This window comes from Osmerus mordax, chromosome 2, assembly GCF_038355195.1.
Source record: "Osmerus mordax isolate fOsmMor3 chromosome 2, fOsmMor3.pri, whole genome shotgun sequence".
NCBI classification, from domain to species: Eukaryota; Metazoa; Chordata; class Actinopteri; order Osmeriformes; family Osmeridae; genus Osmerus; species Osmerus mordax.
The window spans coordinates 6040378-6059610 of record NC_090051.1 but is presented as its reverse complement, the minus strand read 5'-3'; the positions used below and the strand labels follow the sequence as shown (position 1 = coordinate 6059610).

Genomic DNA, 19233 nt, shown 5'->3' with positions numbered 1-19233 from the left:
ATATCGGACTTAAAAGACAATAGTCAAATATTTTCATTCATGATATTGAGTTGTCAGTCGGCATCGAAGAAACGCTGCATTGCAAGTAGGGTATTTGCACTGAGGATAAATGCAGGGTATTTGTTTACCATTCGAAGCTATTGTAATATTGTTTCATTCATGGACACATTTACATCCGATTGACAGCTATTAACTAGGCTTCGCGCTGGTTCAGCGTCGTCAACCGTATGACTACAATATTTCGACGAGCAGGACAAATATTGACATTGAACATAGTCCTCAAGCCACACTGCTTAAATGGCTTCAATGCTCGGCTTTTTCAGTGGTCCAGAGGAACTGGAAGATGTAAATCACGCTAGGGGCTTGATTAAAGAGCTGAAACTGTTCTACGATTCTCAGCTCCTCGCGGACATTGCAATCGAAGTGGAATGCGACTACACGACGCTAGAGGTTCGAGGCAAAAGTGACAACAGAAAAGTTTTTTTTTGCAACCGTAATATCCTTGCTGCTGCCAGCCCGTACTTCAAAAGCATGTTTACCGGCGGGCTCAATGAGAGTATGCAGGATAAAGTGTTGATTCGTGGCGTGGATGCTGAGTCGATGTCACTGATAATAGATTACTGCTACACAGGCAAAGTGACCATCTATGAGGGTAATGTTCAGAAGCTCTACGCTGCCGCCAATATGCTTCAGCTTGACTACATCAGGCAGGCATGCACTAGTTTCATGACCCGAAGATTAGACCTTTCGAACTGCGTGGGGATCTTAAAATTTGCTGACACTTATGACAATCCAGATTTAAAGGTTAAATCACAGGCTTTCATAGCTAGAAACTTTTTCCAGCTCAGCACTAGTGGTAAGGAATTGTGTGAGCTGGACCTGAGACAGATGAAGGAAATGTTGTCATTAGACACACTTGATGTGGACTGTGAAAGGAAGGTGTGCTCAGCTGCCCTACAGTGGATTGATGCAAATGCACCACAAGAGACAGAGGATGCCTTGCAGATGCTCATGTGTGTGCGCTGGAGCTTGTTCACAGAAAAGGATCAAGCTTTCTTAGACAGCCTCAAGGTACCCCCCAGCCTGGAGAAATACATTGGGCACTTAATGGGTGGGGCCGCAGAAGAGGATGGAGTCCCCATGAAAGCCGGCGTTGACGACCTCAAACCCAGGATAGGCGCGAGTGCTAAAGAGATGATTCTCTTCTTTGGTTTGCCGAATGAAAACATAATGTGCTGCGACCCTTTCTCAGAGGAGCTCTACTTCATGGCTCCCCCTCTGGTGAATCTGAGCAGCCAGGACTACAAACGCTTCACCATGGAGTCCCTGATGGTCTGCGCCACGCCTGACAATACACTCTACCTGGCCTCTCACCTTTCCAAACACTTCTGGGTCTACAACCCTCTCCAGAACAGCTGGCAGGGCCTTGCCGAGAGGCTCGTGGGGAGGGTACATTCAGGGATGGGCTACCTCAGCGGCCACATCTACATCCTGGGGGGCAGGAACTCTGCCACGGATACCAGACTGAAGGAAGTGGAGTGTTACAGTATCCAGAGAAACCAGTGGACCCTGGTGGCCCCCTTGCCCCACTCCCTGGGCAAGATGCAGGTCGTTGCGGTAAACGACCACCTGTACGTGGTCAACAAACGGAGGATGCTCTGTTACGACCCCAAGAAAAACCGCTGGCGACACTGTGGCCCCCTTCGCAGAGACAAGTTGCACAAGGCCTGTGTGTTTGAAGACCAGATAGTCTGTGTGTGTGACATCCCAGTGGTAAAGACCTATAGCCCTGCCCGAGGAGAGTGGAAGAGGCTGGGGGATATCCCTATTGACAGCCGGGCCCTGAATTACCAGGTGATCCAGCACAATGGAAAACTTCTGCTTCTAACTCAGACACTACTGCAGCACAACAAAAACAGGGTCCTCATACACGAGTATGATTCTGCTAAGGAGAGCTGGAAGAACGTCATGGCCGTGTACGTCTCCTCGCTGGGTCCCGTGTGCGTTTCGACACGCGTGTACTCTGTGTGTTTGGGTTCAGCCCAGAGCTTTGCCACAGAGGAGGATGACGACAGCGGTTCTAGTGCTGACTGGGACTTTGACGGGCTGACGGATGCAGACTCAGACTCCGGCAGCTCAAGTTCCTTTTCTGACGAGAACTGGTAGTCTCTGTGGCCTGGGAGATGCCATTGCATGAAAGGGAAACCTTTCAACATTTAACCTTACCTAAATTCTGGATTTATATACAAATGGAGACACATCTAACAGTCATATTACTCAGTGGAGATGTGAGGAAACTGGTATGATCTTATGTATGTGTATACACATATATCAGGGGGTATTAATGAAGAAGAATTGACCAGAAGTCCCTTTTGAAGGCCATTTTTCATACACACCCTGGTTCAAGACTAACAATCATACCAGTGGGTATTTTCAATTGTAAAATACTTAGGAAGCCAGGAAGACTAGCTTGATGTTGTGAGCTCACATTCTGTTTTACTAAGACAAACCAGAGAGCGGTGCTCAGTTGGAAACCAAACAGGCCAGGATCAACTGTCATGACATAAAAATTCTTGCGACAGCAGACCCCAGAAACCACACTGATTTCACATTGAAACTTTTCCAATTTACAGATGCATTTTTTGTTGCTGCCACTCTATTTGTTTGTTAAGTTATTCAACTTGTAATAAAAAAAATCCCAAATGTATTCTGTGCTAGCCACTATAAGTATTTTTGCTTGTGGTCTACAGTTGCAGAGGTGACACTGACAGCGTCAACGCAATAAAACCGTGCACTAAACTGCCTCAGCTTAAGTAATAGCCATGACAACAAATAAAGTTTAAAGGACATATTTGAATATTTTGTACATTGTGAATATCATTCTAGTAACATTGATTTGATTAACATTTTATTGTTTGTATTTTAAGTTAAATATTGGAGTGTATTTGAAAATAATTACTGAAAAGGAAGACCTTGTCTTGTGCAGTAAGCATATTCAATGTAGTTCACTGTCGTTTGAGAGTTAGCTATTGTCAGGAAGAGTTGTGGTTGTTGAAGTAGGCCTACTATGAAACCATTTGCACTTATAACATTCACACATGACCCCACAGTATTTTATTTGGCTGATATTCTAGATCTAGCCATGCTGGGAATAACAAATAATAGATTCTCCTTTCCTCACCAGTATTTATTTAGTAGTTAGCCTATTTATTCCACATTTATTTAAGAGTTAATTATTCAACATCTTTAATTTATATTCAGGACCTTAAACGTGTTGGGATGTTTTGACATTGATCAGCCAGCTGCACAGACGGGTTTGTGTCATATGATACAATACTGTGGATGATACGTACGTTCACATACAACTCTATCTGGATAAATAAACTGTTGATCCTTTAAGCATTAGTAGTTGTTTTTTATTGAGGCATAACCATAGACATGTATATATGTCTATGGGCATAACGACATCTAATGGCCAGCAGAAGTGCTCAATGGTGGTTGGCTGAGCCTGTTCTCGATTGTACAGTGTTAAAAGATGTTCTCGCGACAATTCTGACGAGCTCATGAAAATGAGCGATGGCAAATGAATTCATCACTGAAAATGGCTTTGATACTGTTTTCAACAGAGATAGTTCATTTGAATCGTCATGCAATCATGAACACGAGACGTCGCAAACCAGAATTTTTAAAATAATTGTCATCGGAGACTCTAATGTGGGTAAAACATGTCTAACCTACATGTTTTGTGGGGGTAGGTTTCTTGAAAACCCCGAATCAACAATCGGTGTTGATTTCAGGGAGAGATCATTGGAACTCGATGGAGAGTGTATCAAGGTAAGAATGTAATGGTTTTATGCTCCATGAATCAGTAAACCTATATCATCGTAATGATCCGTCCGGGTAACGTTTCACTACCTAAAGCGGTTCATACGGTGGCCACGGGAACAACGGATACTCATTACCTAGCCTGCTGATGCAGCCTCTACCCTGTCATCTATCGAAGTTTTGAAGAGAATTAGGTTACTTCTATAATATTGCGTTTGCAACAACAAATAACAAATGTCCGTCTTTACTGTTAATGGAAAACATGTTTACCGTTTACTAAACAGATACAATGTGAGGGGACAATACAAATTTTTTAGTTTCGTCTATTATAGTGGATTTTTCGAAGTGAAACAACCTTTATATTTATATATTTTCTATTATATAAAAATAAAAATTGTAACCTGTGCCTACTTTACTAAAAGTATTCCCTTGGTACTAAACATAATTACCTTCATGTCAGAGAAGTACTATATTTGAAAAGCCCCTAGAGGACTTTCCACTCATATTTCTCTTTCTTCACATAGTAGGCCAGTAGTTGTTTAGGCTTCCATGCAAAAAGTTGTCAGTTTCAATCCCACCTGTTCCAACTCCATTGCTTTATTACCTCAGTTGCAGATCTGGGACACAGCGGGCCAGGAGCGCTTCAGGAAGAGCATGGTGGAGCACTACTACCGCAGCGTCCACGCTGTCATTTTTGTCTATGATGTCACCAGCATGGCCTCCTTCCATAGCCTGCCAGACTGGATTGAGGAGTGCAGCCGCCACTCTGTCTGCCCCATGGTGCCCCGCATCCTGGTAGGAAACAAGTGTGACCTGCGGAGTCACCTGGAGGTGCCCACAGCCCTGGCGCAGCGTTTGGCTGACAGCTACAACTTACCCCTGTTTGAAACCTCTGCTAAGGACCCTGGGGAGAAGGAGCATGTGGATGCCATCTTTTTGACACTGGCTTACAGACTGAAGAGCCACAAGCCGCTAAGGCTGAAGCAACCCAGTATGAGCAGTCTGAGACAACTGGGTGAACAGAAGGACCAGGGGGCGACCATGTGTTTATGCTGACTCACTGGAGCCTTTGAGGGGCTTTGTTCGAAGTTATGGCTACAGTTTATCAGGGCATTGTGTGAACTGAGCACCAAAACGATACAGTAAATACTTAGAATTTAGTCATAGACAAATATGTGTATCTATGTTTTCTGGTGTAGTGACACTGTCATACTGGTCAATTAATTACTAGTTCATTCTTTCCTTCCTACCTTGAGCTTTTTCCAAATGCAATTATGTAAGAACAGAAATCTAAGAAGGAAGAAGTAATCTAAAGCTTGTCTAAACAATTTTTAGACTGTGCCCATAAGGTTTACTTTCTCTTGTTTAAACTATGTTCTAACCATCAACCATGAAGGAAAAGACCATATGACAGGATGCTACTTCAAACAGAATGCATGGTAACATTAAACTCATATGAAAGGATCACATATGTACTGTACAGGCCCATGTCACAGCACTCACATGACTGTGTCAAATTATTATGGAAGTGTGGATGCACATAAACTGTAGCGTTGATTTTAATCGCAGTAGGCTACTGCATCTCAGTGGATCTGACAACTGTATAATAGAGACAGCAGACCAACGATGCATGAGTGACAACAGCTACAACTGAATTTTTGCACTCTATAATGTTGCGTGAACTTTCTTTCCACATAGGCCTATGTATTTTGTTTACAAGCATGCTAACTTGTTTTACTGACCAGATATTTACAGTCATTGTAAATGCAGTTGGCTAAATATAAATGAAAGTTTAACAAAGTTATTAACAAGGGAAATGTATTTGGCTCATCATGAGTCATATCGGTCACGTTAGAAAGCAATCATTTGAATGAGCATGTTTGGGTTAGGCGTTACATGAAGCCTATGATATGCTAAAAAGCTTCAACGAAATATTGCAATATAAATATTGAAATGTTTGGAAATAAAGATTGAATTGAATTGAAATGTTTGGAAATAAAGATTGAAGCCTGATCTATGCTTTTAATTGCAATATAATATGACGGACACTAGCGTAACCTACGCATCTCCTTGCTTGAGCAAGTGCACAACAATCCTCTTCACTAGTGCCTCGTAGCGGAGAAAGGTAAAAAAGCAACGGTTTATGAACAGAGAGAGGGACGTTTTAGCCGACTATTCCGCTTGGCATAATGGAGACCAAACCTGTGATAACCTGCCTCAAGACCCTCCTAATCGTCTATTCCTTCGTGTTCTGGGTAAGATATATTTTAAGGATGTGACCCGACCTTGTGTTAAATGTGAAAGCGTTATGTCGGCTCTTGTTTATCAGATGTTGGGACTACGTTGTACGTCAACATAGCCTACCCTTTATAACGGCGATTCCGTTATTTTCCCCTGATAAATTCGACTGCGCAGGCTTTTGCATCGTTGCCTAAATTCATTTTATTTGCCTTTTATCGTGGTACATACCTATATTACTGCGCTGTACCTTAACGTAGACTGTATTAACATTGACCCCGACAAGGCTTTGAAATAATATTTTTTTACTCTGATTGGGAGTAGCATCCTTTTATGACACAGATAATGCATGTCTTATGGCTGCTGACGCATATGAACAGTGAATGTCGGTAGTCTCCAGAGCGAGGAAGATTCCTTGTCATTGTTGGGCCAGACCTTCAGCACCGTGTTTTATTGCAGTGAACTAGTAAACACCAGAAAATGAGTTATGAATATGGGGGTACAGTTTGTGAAATAATGGTAAAATAAGCATCTTAACGTATGGTTTGACACTGGTCTCCTTGTTCATTTAAACTCCCGTCTTCAAGCCCAAGGAAGCATGGGACCATCACCAGCAGCTTCTTCTTAGTTAGCCTTTTAAATTATTTTACTGTATTTGCAAAACCAATATGGATATTGGTGAAAGACTAAAGGCATAGCATTTGGGACTACACACAGACGTTGGCTACCATACCTGGGTTATTAACTAGCATGTCCTAATCACAAGCCATAGCCGTCCTTCAAAGCCAGCATGTGTGGGTATCATCAATACGAATGTTTATAATTAGACCGGACATGGCAGCCATGGCACTCTCACAGCCCTGGCCTGGGACCCAAGCTATGATTATTAAGTGTCACCCCAGAGAGGATGTAAGAGGGGTGGGCGTACTTAGAAGTTAGTTGAGTCTGTCCTTCGGCTCTAGGCAGGATTCCCCAGACATAGTTCATGCCTGTGTTTTGCTGTCGTCAGCTTGTCAGGGCAGATAATGTCTTCCGGTCAGAATGGTCCGTCTCCATACGTCTCACACACACCACTGCCAGGTTAAAAGTAGCACCACCAGCAGACTCGGGGTATGTTTACCATGCTATATTAAAATGATCTGCCACCTGTTTTGGGGCCAGGGGAGAGAAGCAAAGACCTGTTCCAAACCCAGGGGGAGGGGAGGTTGTAAGGGCCAGGAATACAACAGGAGGTGTCCGAACCGTCGAGTCGCCACAGAGATGGCATTGCTTACTACACTCATAGCCTGCTACTGTAAGCTTACTGTATTTTTTTTTTTTCAACATTATGTCATTGGCTGTCATGGTTTTGTTTAGTGTTTTCCCCCAGAATATCAGTTATGTCCTGAATTTTGCAGTAGACTTGTTTATCTAGATAAAATGTACATCCAGAAGTTGTCATATCTGTTCACTCAAATGCTGGTAGTGGCGGCACCCCAGTGGCTCACCGGACTAATGCTCGCACCATGAAGGCTGGCCTGGGGTCTTTACTGCATATCATCCCATCTCTCTCTCTCCCCCCACATTTCCTGTCCTCTCCAAACACACTATCTCTATCAGAAATAAATAATAAAAGGCTGAAATGCCTCCAAATAATATATGTAAAAAATATGTGGAAGCTAGTTCCCCTAGGACCCATAGGACATTGTTATTTCCCTCCTGCCTTGGCTATGGCTGGGGAGGGTATGAGATTGGTCTGGAGGTTGGCTGTAAGGTAGTTGGGGATTCCAGTCTGCTCAATGAAACTCACTGAACCTCATTGATTTTCTGTTGTCTCCTGAGCTCTCTATACTCAGCACAGAACTAGCAGTGAAGGAAGGTAGGAAGGTTATTGTGTGTTTGTGTTAAACATTTTGTGTATTTGTGTTAATAGTGTGTGTGTGTGGGCTGATGCTAATAGGGTGTGCGGGTGTGTGTTTTCTGCCGACTAACTACAATATAGAGTAAAGAGAAATATCAGCTGACTCATGTTGTTGTAGATACTCTGAAGACCAAATTCTCATTGGCTTCATCTCATGTATGGTTAAGAACTAAGTAGAATCAGACAGAGACTAAACGGATTCAACGATGTGGAACCATGTGGAACCATGTAGAATCATGTGGAACCAACGGAAGGAACGTTTGTCACTGGGCTGTTTGGGTGTTTGTTTTTTCTGTCTCGTCTCCTGATTGATCTGGTCCATCAGGACTAGGTGATTTTATAAAATGGTGAGTTGAGGCAATTTAGTAAAGGCTCAGGGTGAGGTGACCGGAGAGCTGCAGGGTGTTTAGAGAATGCGTGTGATTGCAAACTAACATGCAAACACAGATGCACATTTTCTATCTGCAGTTCTACCCTACAGCATAATCTGCCTGGCTTGCAGTGAGACATAGAGCAGCCATTTTGGAGAAAGGTGGGAATGACTTGGCATCAGGCTTCGCTGGAGGGGGGTGTTAAACTAATCTGAGCCCCTTCTTCCTTCTGCTCTGTCCCAGAAAGCCGCACCCCGGCAGAGACACAGGCGGTTCCTCTCACAACACGTGTCTTCATGGGCTGTGTTCATTTGAAATGCTAAGAGGAGAGCAACCGGAGTATGTGCCTCGCTGAGCATCAAAGAGCTCTTTTGATTTGCACTCTCTTGCTTGGTGTGTGTGTGAGCGTCAATATGTCTGTGTGCAATGGGGGCGATAGATATCGGTAAACCAAAACATCACACCCTGTTGTCACCCTCAGACTCTCTCACTCCATCTCCAGTGTCCCCCACTCCCCTTCCTCCCCTGTTTTGTCCTTCCAGCCCTCTCTCTACTGCTCTACAGCTTGTGTGTATCTTAAAGCACCTGCTGTGCCCCCTCCCCCAGGCCAGAGTCAAGGACAAGCTGAAAGGTGATCTTGCTTTCTCACTTGTAGTTATCAAAATACCTCTCCAACTTTTGCACACAGGGGATATAGAACAATGAACAAAACCAGTTGAATGCTCCATGTTGTCTTTCTGACACCACCCCTTATGATGTTGCCTTTTGTATCTAAATGTTGATGAATTAGATTTACATTTACATTACATTACATTTATTCATTTAGCAGACGCTTTTATCCAAAGCGACTTCCAAGAGAGAGCTTTACAAAGTGCATAGGTCACTGATCATAACAACAAGATAGCCACAAAAACATTGCGAGTAGCCAAAACATGAAGCACACATTATGAACAACCAAAGTAAGTGCCAAAGGGAAGAACCATAAGAGCATGTAGTTAAACAAGTTACAATTAAACAACATGAACCGCTATAAGTGCAAGTGTACCTGTGGAAAAAACAAGCAACAATAATAAAAACAATATATCACAGCGAGTACAAACATTTTAAATCAGTTACCACTAACCACAAGAGCAACAAGTCTCTAAGCAAGAGTCATTGTGATCCTTGAGGAAACTAACATCAGGTCAAGCGAACCATTCCTAAGTACCGTTGTATTCCCGGAACAAGTGCGGCTTGAGCCTTTTCTTGAAGGTGGAGAGACAGTCTCTGATGGAGGTGGGGAGTTGATTCCACCACTGGGGGGCCAGACAGGAGAAGAGCTTGTGTTGGGACCGATTTGTTTGTTGATTTTGTTTTTGACGTTGTGTCCTTGAGCAAGGCACTTCACCCTACTTGCCTCGGGGGGAATGTCCCTGTACTTACTGTAAGTCGCTCTGGATAAGAGCATCTGCTAAATGACTAAATGTAAATGTTTTTGTTTTGTTCTCTATGTGGCTATATCTTATATCAGATGGAGCCACAGGGTGGCGCTTTCTCCTTTCAGGCCAACTCACAGCATACAGTGGAAGACCGACACTGCAGCTGAAAGAGGCCTCACTGCTTTGTGAAGCTTAGCAATTGAACAATGGTTGAATGCCCCCCCCCCCCCCCCGCCTTATTCCACTCACTATTCCTGCTCCTGTTTTCTACCTCCCCACTGCTCTCTTTTTTATTCTGTAATCATCCCCCTACAACGTGTTTTCTCTTTTTCTCTATATTCTCTTTTCCCCTCTGTTCTTTGTATTTCTTTTATATGTATAAAGTTTAGAAATAGCCTGTTTCAATATACCAATCTCCCCGCCCCCCTCTCCTTTCTTCTCTCATTCTTTTATCCAGATCACAGGGGCGATCCTGCTGGCAGTGGGAGTATGGGGGAAGCTGATGCTGGGTCCGTACATCTCTGTGATTGCGGACAATTCCACCAACGCACCTTTTGTGCTCATTAGCACCGGCACCGTCATCATCGTTTTCGGACTTTTTGGCTGCTTTGCCACCTGTAGGGGAAGCCCATGGATGCTGAAGCTGGTGAGAGTAGGGGAGAGGTGGATAATTTAAACTGAAAGGAGAGGAGAGGAGGGAGGGAGGGAGGGAGGGAGGGAGGGAGGGAGGGAGGGAGGGAGGGAGGGAGGGAGGGAGGGAGGGAGGGAGGGAGGGAGGGAGGGAGGGAGGGAGGGAGGGAGGGAGGGAGGGAGGGAGGGAGGGAGGGAGGGAGGGAGAATTTGCTTTGCCTAATCTTAGGTCACATTACTCTCCATCTGTTTTCTTTCTCTGACTAATTTTCTCTCTCTCTTGTTTCCTTTCCACCCCTTCTGTCTGTCTGCAGTATGCAATGTTCCTGTCCCTGGTCTTCTTGGCTGAGTTAGTGGCTGGGATCTCCGGTTTTGTTTTTCGCCATGAGGTCAGTCTCTCCAAGCCCACTGACACAACACCATACTCAACCTTTTATTCCATGTTGGAGAGTTTCTGTTTTATCAGTGAATATGTATGCATGTGTGTGTGCATGTGTAGATAAAGGGTACATTCTTGAGGACGTACACGGATGCCGTGTTGAACTACAACGCTCAGGATGAGACCAGTCTGGCCGTGGACATGATGCAGCACAATGTAAGTCAACAGAACAACAGCAGAAAAGTTAGTCCAGACCCTACCTACGACAAAGGCCATCTGTACGCACAAGCGCCTCCATTGACAATTTTCCAGAATGTCCGAAATTATCTTTAACAAGAAACTGGTTCTCTAGATGGTCTATGCCTAGAATACCCCAAATCAGCAAACTGACCAGACTATAGAATGTTACATCCATGAGAGATTGTATATTCAAAATCCTTCAAACTTACTGTCTTGCTTTGGAAAAGTAAAAATGCCCCACCCTCTGCCCCACTTCCCTCTCCCCCTGCGTCCCCCTATAGCTGCAATGCTGTGGGGTGTATAACTACACCAGCTGGCTGGCCAGTGTGTACTACCCTTCCAATGGCCTCCCATCCAGCTGTTGCTCCAATGCCTCCGACTGCAGCCCCCAGGACCGCCGCAATGCCACTGTGGCCCCCACTAAGGTCTACCAGAAGGTCAGTACACATCTTAGATCCCATGTTACAGCATGATATGTCCCAAAGCTTTCACCCTTTAATGTCCCAGCCTGTTTGTCCACCACACATCTGAGGTTTTCTGTATTCAGGGCTGCTACGAGCTAGTCACCTCCTTCTTAGAAACCAACATGGCCATCATCGCAGGAGTGACGTTTGGCATCGCCTTCTCACAGGTCAGAAAGGACCACAAGGCCTACATTTTTTACAAAGAGTTCAGTACATGATTCATTTGGATTGTTCATTTCTCCACTATCTTCATAAGCCTGACTCAATTGGCCTTTGTGTCTTCTCTTCCCTTTTTACTGTCTGTCCCTCCCTCCAACTCAGTTGATTGGCATGTTACTGGCATGCTGTCTTTCGAGGATCATCACGGCTAATCAATACGAGATGGTGTAACAGTGATGGAGCAGTTGAGTGGACGCACATACACTCACTCACTCACACACATTCTTCTATGCACACACACACACACACACTCCTTTTCTCTGTCACACAAACAGATTTGTTTTACTATCCTAGTGAGGACGGACAATTAACTCCTATTCAAAATTGTGTTATCCCTGAACTTAACTCTTCGTGTAATTCCAACCCTAAACCTAAAAACCCTAAAAACCCTTAGAAATAGCACTCAACGTTGTGGTCCCAAGAAAATGTCCTCACAAGTTAAGTTAAACAAGACACATTTTACTCACAAATACACACACAAACAGAAACACTGTAAATGAGCATGGATCATTTATTATTTCAGGGAGATGAAGAGGAGAGGATGACAGGGTGACACCTTTGAAGCCTGGGGAATGAGGACGGACACCCATTTCCCCAGTACAGCACATTGCATCTTTTCTCACACTGAGCTCTCTCTGTCTCCATCTCCCTGTCCAGACTTGCTATCTCCCATTTTAATAATGTAACTAATTGTAAAAAAGCCATTCCTTAATTCACTGCTGTGCCATGAAAAGCTTTCTATCTCCATCCCTCTGCCCCCCGCTGTCTGGCATTGAAGTTGCCTTTGTTCTGGTGTGGACCTGTTTGTTCTCTGTAAATCCTAACCTGAACTATTAGAGGTAACATATGAACATTGATAGTAGGTCAGTGTTAAAGCTCCTAATTAACTTCATACTTGTCCATAGATTTGCTTCTGCACATAGCACCTCTCAATCAGGCATGCAGCTCCTTCCATGCCTCTTATCACTGAAAAATACATTTGTACAGAAACAGGTAGAAAAAAACTAGACAAAATATTAAAAAATATTTACCTTACCGTTTTCACTTGTCATTTCAGAAGGATGCTTAAAGTTCAATTAAACTGATGAAGTCTAGATGTACTTATGTGTCTCACTCCATACAGTATGTTTAAAATATAAATTTTACATTCATTTTGTCTGAATGTGAAACATAGTTACTTTACTTTTATTTGAGTTGAAATGGTGTCAAATATTGAGATGTTATATGAACATGATACTCAATGTTGTGTTTATTTTTTTTTTTGTATTTATAATTTTTTTTCTGTGTTTGTCAGCGCAATTCTGTGTATGAGTGTGTGCGTGCATTGTGTTTGAGTGTGTGGGTCATGTGATAATGTGTAAGTGTGTGTTTGTGTGTGTGAGGATGTGAGTGTGTCAGCGTGTCTATCTGTGTGTGAGTGTGTGTGCATGTATGTGTTTGTTTGTGGACTTGTTTTGCTATTCTTGTGGGGAGGAAAAGGAAAATAAGAAATACTGTGAAATGTGGGGACATTCTGGAATTTATACTACATAGCAAGGTTTTAGGGGTTAGCAAGGTAACTTAAGGTTTAACCCTGGGTTTTCAGTGTCAAAACAATGTTTCACCTTTTTGCATAACTTCATACCAAAAGATTGGAAGATTGAATCTGTTAGTTTGCTTTATTTCAGGCTCTTCATGATAATTTAACATTTAATTGAAAAAAGGACAGTGGAATTAAATTTATATTACTAAATTATGTTGGAGTGTGGAGTAGTAAAATAACGTAAATCTTTGATTAAAGAGAAATAAAGAGGACATTGGTTAAAACAAGAGAGGAGAGCAAACAACGATGACATTGCTTATCAATATCTTATCATGTATTAACTGCTTATCATCAAGTGTGTCGGTCATGAATCCGAATAATGTTTATTTGAAAATGTATTTAAAAAAAATACATCCCTCACTCCTTCCATATCACTCATTCTTTCCAAATGTTACTCCATCTTTCTCCATGCCATGTTCGTGTTAAAACGTGCATGCAATTGCAAATGTTAACCCTGTAATCCCATAGTTGCTAAATTAAAACAATAACATAGCAATCTCAAAAAATCTGTAAATGTTTTTTTTAAGACCGCATTCACATAGGATCGTCAATGGATTCTGTATCCTCGTAATGTTTTTAAATGATAAATATGTTTATGATTCTGGCCATCTGGCCATGAACTCACAGAACCTGCAAACTTTCCTTCAAGCTTAAAAAAAGAAGAAAAAAGGCTACATATATTATGTATTACAATATTATAATATTAAATATTATATTATTACAATGTCTAGAACATTCAGATAATTTGTTGTTATGGAATACGTTCATCAAATTAGATTTGAGCTGTTGTGTGTATGTTATAATTCTCTGGGTGAGGGTGGTAGTCAATAACACAACACAATGCACATTACTTGTGGACATTGTACTTTTCAAATGTTCACTTATGGTAAGAAATACAAATAGAATTATAAAGTATTTGATGTTTCACTACAACTAAGTTATACGTAAATGTGTTTCCACTGGAAAATATTATTTCTTGTATTAACATTAAAATAATAAATATGTATTATTCATTATTTATACCTGAATTTAATCAATACAAACTTTATTTGTGGTTGTAGTATTGGAAACTTGTATCTGTATCCTATGTTTTTATACCAGTGTTCAACATAAAACCTCTGTAGAAAGGGGTAGACAACTGTTGCTGGGCAAAATTATACTTAATGAAGCTAGATAATAACAAAAAAAATTCTAATTCTTATTTCTGGGAAAAATATAAATTGACCATCTGTCAAAGCCAATTACCAATACAATCTTTTGCTAGCTAGCGATAGTATGGTTGTGAAAAACGTGTGTTAGACTACATTGAAGAATAGCCCATCTATGTTTAGACAGAGCGCTCTGGAATATAGGAGTGTGGTTAGCCACCAAGTGATTTGTGACATCAGACTGGCTGGTTTCGCATTCTATTTCAAACCATTATATTCTATTTCAATCTGTAAAATCATTTCAAATTTTGCATACAATGCTGTTTAAAATTAACATTGAAAATGAATTGCCTACATTCAGATTTTATTTGAGCTGGCACTAATATTGCTCAAAACTGTCATTCAAAACAGCGCACCTAAAGAACCAGTGTAGCTGTTACTATAGACACATACAGGGACGCCGCTAAAAGTGTTGGGCCCCATGAAGAGATTGCAATTTGGGTCACTGCTCCCACCCCATTTTGGTCATCTAAATTAATATTCAAAAAAATAAGTAGAAAAAACAAATCACGCATCACGTCACGTCATGTCTCTGCAACGTGACGGTCAAATTAGGCTTTGATTTGATAACCACCGTTGACACAGTTTATGCAGGGATTACAAATGTTAGGCTTTGTTAAAACAGTTAACAAAAATATATTCTGGGTATGTTGAATTTGCTTTGTAGTATAGGCTTCAGGACCTCTCAAGTTTAAGTGCTTTTTCTAGCCTGGGTTAGGGATCGTTTTAGGGATAGGGGTTGAGGCGAGGGTTAGGTTTTGGTGTAGGATTCAGGTTAGGCTTTTGGGTTAAAGTTAAGGTTTAAGGTTAGAATTTGAGAAAAAATATTTTGAATGGGACTGAATTGTGAGTACCCACAACAATATCAATACAAGTGTGTGTGTGTGTGCCTGTCTGTGTTCGCTTGACAGTATGGGTCTCTTTTGACAGGGCTCTGTCACAGATGGAGAAAGAAATGTCTGTGCAAATGTGAACCTCAGTTTGATTATATATCTCTGTGTGGTCGTTGGCTGATTCCAATAGCACACCCAAAAGCCCAGAGAAAAAGAAATGTGTAGATATGTGAGGACTGGGTTTGCAAGAAACGCTTACAGGAACCTCCCACGAGTCTGCTACAGTTAGGGTTGGGTATCGTTTGAATCTTTACAATGCCGGTGCCAAATTGATACTTTTAAAATGGTTCCGGTGCCTAAACGGTGCCTGAACTGATACCTAAAAAAAAGAGCCACAACACGACGGTGGATGGACATTAAAGAACAGCTTTTTTATTGAAAAAAAAAAATCCCTGTTGTCTGCCATGTTCTTCACGACTTGCATTGACATGAATTTTCTCAGTCTGGAAATTATTTTTCGAATTATTCTGACACCACATGAATGCAGTAGGCTATAATTTAACTAACGATCATGCATGGTGATGATGCTTCTTATGTACGTTTCGGGCAAATATTTAAATCGACAGCTCAGGCATTTAAGTGGCACCTAAATGAGGCATCGAAATCTGTGTTCTGATTGGGTCCAGTACATAGCGGTCATATAGGTACCGGTGCCATATTAGCACCGGGTTTCGATAACTAACCCTAGCTACAGTAGGCCTATTTGTCACGCTCATGCTATACTTCACTTGTGCATAGTGCCCGTGATGCAGTCAGTGATTAAAATGTCAGTGAAACACACAAATACAGATTCCTGGAATTATAGTTCGAATACAGTGCCAGTAGTGATGTTAGTGACACACGCAGATTTCTGGAATTATACATTGATATTGCAGTGGCTGTGATGCAGCTGGTGATGACAGTTCTCAGTGGTTTGGTACCTATATTTCTCAGATCACAATTGAAATTCTCTGTCATCTCTGAAGTACTTGTTCAACCCCCACATCCTTTCTAGTGAAATTGCCAATCCTGTGGTAGCCTACATTAATGCAAATTATTATGTAGCCTTCATTTGTCTGCTGTTTCCTAAGGCTAAAAATTGCCTATGCAATGTTGATCAAAATGTACTATATTGGTTCTCTGTTAGATTGTCTTACCACCACAAACATCTAAACATTTAGTTCATAACAGAAGTCATTATTACATGCGCAATGGTTGAGCCAGGTTTTCATAGTTGTAGGCCTAATTCACCATACAGCTGCAGTCAGTTTTGACATCAGTAAACACATTAATTTATGTAACAAAATTCACTGATCTATACTAAAAATATATCCACTATATTGTCATTCTGTTAGCAAGCCAGACCCTTTGAAAGCAACTATTGTCGGTTGTAAAAGTGAATTCACTTCTAAATAACAAACCAGAATTTCTCTATTTTCCTTACTACGCTTTGTTAATTGCAATAGTTCAATTGCGGTACTGCACTCCGTTGGAGTATAAAAAGGACACCTGCAGAATATGAACTTTGCAGAGTGCCCGGTTCTTGAGCTGATCGTGGGAAAATAAACCCATTATAACTTGTACACACACAGATTCCTGGCATTATTAGAGAGATGCTTGGCTTACAACAGGGGAAAGGGGGTGGGATGTGTGCCTGGGATTGGTTTCTGATTGGGTGAACCTCTCAAACAAATGATATTGAAAGCTATGATTTATTTAACCCTTGCTTTTAGATGGAAAGGCTCAGAGCTTTTATACAGGAAGACCTGATTACCCACATTATCTTAGTGCTGTGTTAGACAACAGCTGTGTGTGCTGAATTGCCCACAATAGGTTCTGTTTTAAAACTGTTAAACGCAATGAAAATCCAAGTTACTGAACCTCTGACGCATTAAACAATGTGTTTCCTGTTAAATTTGAACTAATCACGGTAATGGTGATATTATGAAGTTGCAGTGGCGTGCAGCTTACACTGCAGGGCACCAAAGTTGCATTCCACAGAGCCAACCTTTTTACACAATATCCAGCACCAGCGAAAGCATGCCAATACAGTATGTTGTAGATATTGTAACCATCAGTGATCTCTGTATTAATAAATAATAATGATAATTGAACATGATTTGTCTCATTTGTTAAATTTTGTTTTAATTAAATGTACGTATTATAACAGAGTGTATGTATGTGTGTGTGAGTGTGAGAGTGAGAGTGAGAGAGAGAGAGAGAGAGAGAGAGAGAGAGAGAGAGAGAGAGAGAGAGAGAGAGAGAGAGAGAGAGAGAGAGAGAGAGAGAGAGAGAGAGAGAGAGAACGAAAGAAAGCGGTCTTACTGGTGGGCTGTATTTGTGTGTTTGTATCACAAAAGTGTGTGATTGTGTGTTACCCTTTCAGGCTCAGCAGGTAAGAGGAAATCAGAACAGAACATTTTTGTCATTGGGAGTCAGGTGGCTGAGCGGTGAGTGAATCGGGCTAGTAATCCGAAGGTTGCCAGTTAGATTCCCGGTCATGCCAACTGACGTTGTGTCCTTGGGCAAGGCACTTCACCCTACTTGCCTCGGGGGAATGTCTCTGTACTTACTGTAAGTCGCTCTGGATAAGAGCGTCTGCTAAAATGACTAAATGTAAATGTCATTACTCTCCAGAGAGGCCGTAAGTAACTGCAGGCTGCATGACATGTCATTTCACGTACACTCACTCATCATAATATGGGCTATAGGCCTACAATATATAAGTTAATTTGGACCCATTTTAACAAATTATAAACCTATTACTTGAGGTGGCTTGTTCCGTTTTGTGAGCAAGGCTAAACCTTCCTGCAAAACACGGACACCAAAACTACGCTTTGGAAGATGTTCGAAAATCAACTGTTCAGCATAAAGTGTTAAGGTCAGGTCTTCACCACACGATGGCGACTTAGTATTGATGAAAAACGAACAAGTAGGAAATTGCTCTGCTCCGCATGTAAGCGCAGCGCTCCGGAAGCTGGGCCGTTACCCGGGGAGACCGTCCGCTCTCATCTTGTTACTGAAATTACCAGCAGATCTGCACGGCAGCGCTTCTACTAATGGACAGTGCATGCCGTCAGCCCCTGAGCCGAATACAACCATAATATGTGCGCAAACTGATTTTATTAACAACCTAACCTATTTAAGGCTAACCAATTTGTAAAGTAAGGGATAGCCTACTATGAAAGTTTTCCTTTATGTCACCTTCCCTTTAAACGGGAAACCCTCTGACTTCCTTATTATAAGCCTATAGATCTCATAAGATAGGCTAGTCATACTGAGAGACACCCCCCCCCCCTCCCTTTATCTATTTCGTCTGTCTTTCCCTGATGAAACCAGTGTAACTATAGTGACCAAGGAAAGCTCAATTTAATATTTGTTGTTGTTATATATGTCAAATGCCCATAGCCTACAAACACACAGGCCTACATCTAATGAATGTATAGCCTACTCATGTAGGCTATTATGTAAGAATACATATCCTTGTGGATAGTGTAGAACAATGATATGCTTCTCTGGGTATTTATATGTTTGTGTGGGTGTGTTCGTGTAAGTTTTTTTAATTGTGTTTTTACTCCAGTCAGCTTTAATATGTCCAGAGGGGTTTGTTCTATTCAAAGCTACAGGCCAAAAGGACGTGACTCTAGATATTGCTTACATTTAAATGCTTGACATATGTTGGCCAAACACATTAAGCTTCGCTTTCAATCAGATGTGGGATCAGTCCAGGCCTGTGATGTTGTGAAAACTGCTGACCTACATCTTGTCGAATCTGATCCTGGTTCAGTTTGACTGGTTTGAGCATTTGTACACTGGGGGAGTTGTGGGAGCCTGGGAGCTTGACACAGAGGGTTATGAGGGAGAGGCCTAAAGAGAGGCAAACAGAA

At 41.8% G+C, this 19233-nt stretch overlaps 3 protein-coding genes across 4 annotated transcripts; all 3 read left to right on the top strand.

Moving 5' to 3' along the window:
• The first annotated feature begins 297 nt into the window (after positions 1-297).
• On the top strand, positions 298-2166 carry kbtbd7 (kelch repeat and BTB (POZ) domain containing 7). Its single transcript, XM_067227665.1, has one exon. The coding sequence runs from the start codon at positions 298-300 to the stop codon at positions 2164-2166; it is 1869 nt and encodes a 622-aa protein (XP_067083766.1).
• A 1410-nt stretch (positions 2167-3576) lies between these two features.
• Positions 3577-5781, top strand: zgc:101559 (Ras-related protein Rab-33B-like). The gene is made up of 2 exons (XM_067257394.1): positions 3577-3834; positions 4435-5781. Exons 1-2 carry the CDS (start codon positions 3577-3579, stop codon positions 4879-4881), a joined length of 705 nt encoding a protein of 234 aa, XP_067113495.1. The 3' UTR covers positions 4882-5781.
• A 158-nt stretch (positions 5782-5939) lies between these two features.
• On the top strand, positions 5940-12857 carry LOC136961791 (tetraspanin-7-like). Of its 2 annotated transcripts, XR_010878868.1 has the most exons (9): positions 5940-6080; positions 10210-10398; positions 10697-10771; positions 10882-10977; positions 11283-11438; positions 11549-11632; positions 11787-11868; positions 12079-12122; positions 12208-12857. XR_010878868.1 is itself a non-coding variant. In XM_067255228.1 (8 exons), exons 1-7 carry the CDS (start codon positions 6015-6017, stop codon positions 11853-11855), a joined length of 735 nt encoding a protein of 244 aa, XP_067111329.1. In that variant the 5' UTR covers positions 5940-6014; the 3' UTR covers positions 11856-11868; positions 12208-12857. The 2 variants fall into 2 exon arrangements, 1 of the variants encoding a protein (XP_067111329.1); XM_067255228.1 differs by lacking the exon at positions 12079-12122.
• The last annotated feature ends 6376 nt before the right edge of the window (positions 12858-19233 follow it).